Source organism: Perkinsus marinus (genome assembly GCF_000006405.1).
Source record: "Perkinsus marinus ATCC 50983 genomic scaffold scf_1104296975622, whole genome shotgun sequence".
Lineage (NCBI taxonomy): Eukaryota > Perkinsozoa > Perkinsida > Perkinsidae > Perkinsus > Perkinsus marinus.
In genome coordinates this window covers 1-1,613 of record NW_003200707.1, presented here as the reverse complement: position 1 = coordinate 1,613, position 1,613 = coordinate 1, and the positions used below count along the sequence as shown (strand labels likewise).

The window sequence follows — 1,613 nt, the reverse complement described above, 5'->3', positions numbered from 1 at the left end:
TGCAGTTACTGCCAGGCTCGGCGGAACACTGCGCTGAGAATGAGTTCAATCCACCGAAGGACTGGGGGTTATTCTGACTAGGCTTTTCACTTCGGGAGGCTGCAGTGATCTGATATTCTCGGGTCATATGATGCACACGATTATCGTTACTTGCGGAATATGTGAGAAAAATGCAGTATGTGCGGTTCGAACCGGGGATCATTTTCAGTCAGATATAGTTGCAACAAGTACCTCAAGATATTTGTGCTCTTGCTTACCATTCTGCAAGCCTTCCTTATTGTGGCCTCTCGATCACATTATAGTGTTGATGTGGTAGGAAGTTCACGGAGTTGTCCAAACTTAATACTACTACTCCTGTCCAGGTGGTCGCAGCCTATACAGTACCGTGCATATGGGTGACCTTTGCTCACTTCGTAAGCTAATATAACTGCATATAAGTGATCGTTATGATGGTGAGGCGTGGTCAGGTTCCCAACGACTTCCGAACAGTCGGTAAGTCAATCTCATCTCCTGGAGTATCTGATGACGACGAGGAGTACCCGAGGACAGTGCCGTCTTCTGTCGGCACTGCCAAAAGCGGCAAGCCTCGAAAGATTTCCTCGGTCAGCACAAGGACGTCTCCTGATTGGGTAGGCGATTTAGAACTGGGTGAGTTCCCGTCATGTGAAGGTAAGTAGCTCATGGTGTTATGAGTATTGGAGAAATTCTCTCTCAGGTGCATGAGTTCAGTCGAACAGTCTATAATTGATTTTAATCGATAACATTCTACAACATCTGCGGTATGAATTTTTTACGTATTTTATATTCCACCTTGGTACCGCACAAGGCCAGTGTTGATGATACCTGACCTGCTTTGATAACGGTGGGGTAGTGCTGACGACAGCGCCGTGCAGTTTGCTAATGCATCTATTCTTGCTACCCTCGAATGGTGTGATTAACGCTATCGAGTGGTATTATTTTCAATCTTATCTTCCACCGTTAATGACGACCCTCATGACTGATGTGATGATGTTGAGCATATTCGAGTTGTATTGGGTTCACACTGAGTAGGGGGGAAATGGTGTTGCTGAAGGCTATGGTGGATCGGCAAGGTTGAGCATTCTGGAAAAAAGCCTTGTTGACGATATCTTGCGCGGTCGGGGCGTGCGCTAATGCGGTTGTTGTTGTGGATTATCTCGCGCGATGAACTGATAATAGACAGAGTCGATTATCTACCACTTGGTTTTTCGTTGTCTGTTTATTTACTACGACCAACCTACACTGTCGTTATTGGATTTTCAATGCGAAATTAGCGAGGCTCAGGAATTTGAAAAATGCTATACTTGTGAGTGTTTTTGCAGAAATTACGCGGCCAAAGCATTGGAGTGTTGATGGTGGAAGATGTCGAACGGGTTTAGTATTTAACCATCAATATGGATGACACTCAGAAGGAAACAGTGGTGGTCAAGTTGGCCTCAGAAGCTGATGACGAGTTGACATTCTGGCCTGTCGATGGGGGACTACAGGAGTTGAAAGGGAAGACCCTTATTGTGGCTTGTGGCAGCTTTGCATCGATTGAGGGGCTCGCCTGTGATTATCTAATTGAAGCCTTGAAGGTAGCATAAAATTTCTGG

The 1,613-nt window shown here is 45.7% G+C and overlaps 1 protein-coding gene across 1 annotated transcript; it reads left to right on the top strand.

Moving 5' to 3' along the window:
* Positions 1–467: 467 nt before the first annotated feature.
* Positions 468–629, top strand: Pmar_PMAR011200 (hypothetical protein; the record flags this gene model as incomplete). The annotated part of the gene is made up of 1 exon (XM_002765102.1): positions 468–629. A coding segment is annotated over one exon (162 nt), but the record flags the coding sequence as incomplete, so codon positions are not given.
* Between the last annotated feature and the right edge of the window lie 984 nt (positions 630–1,613).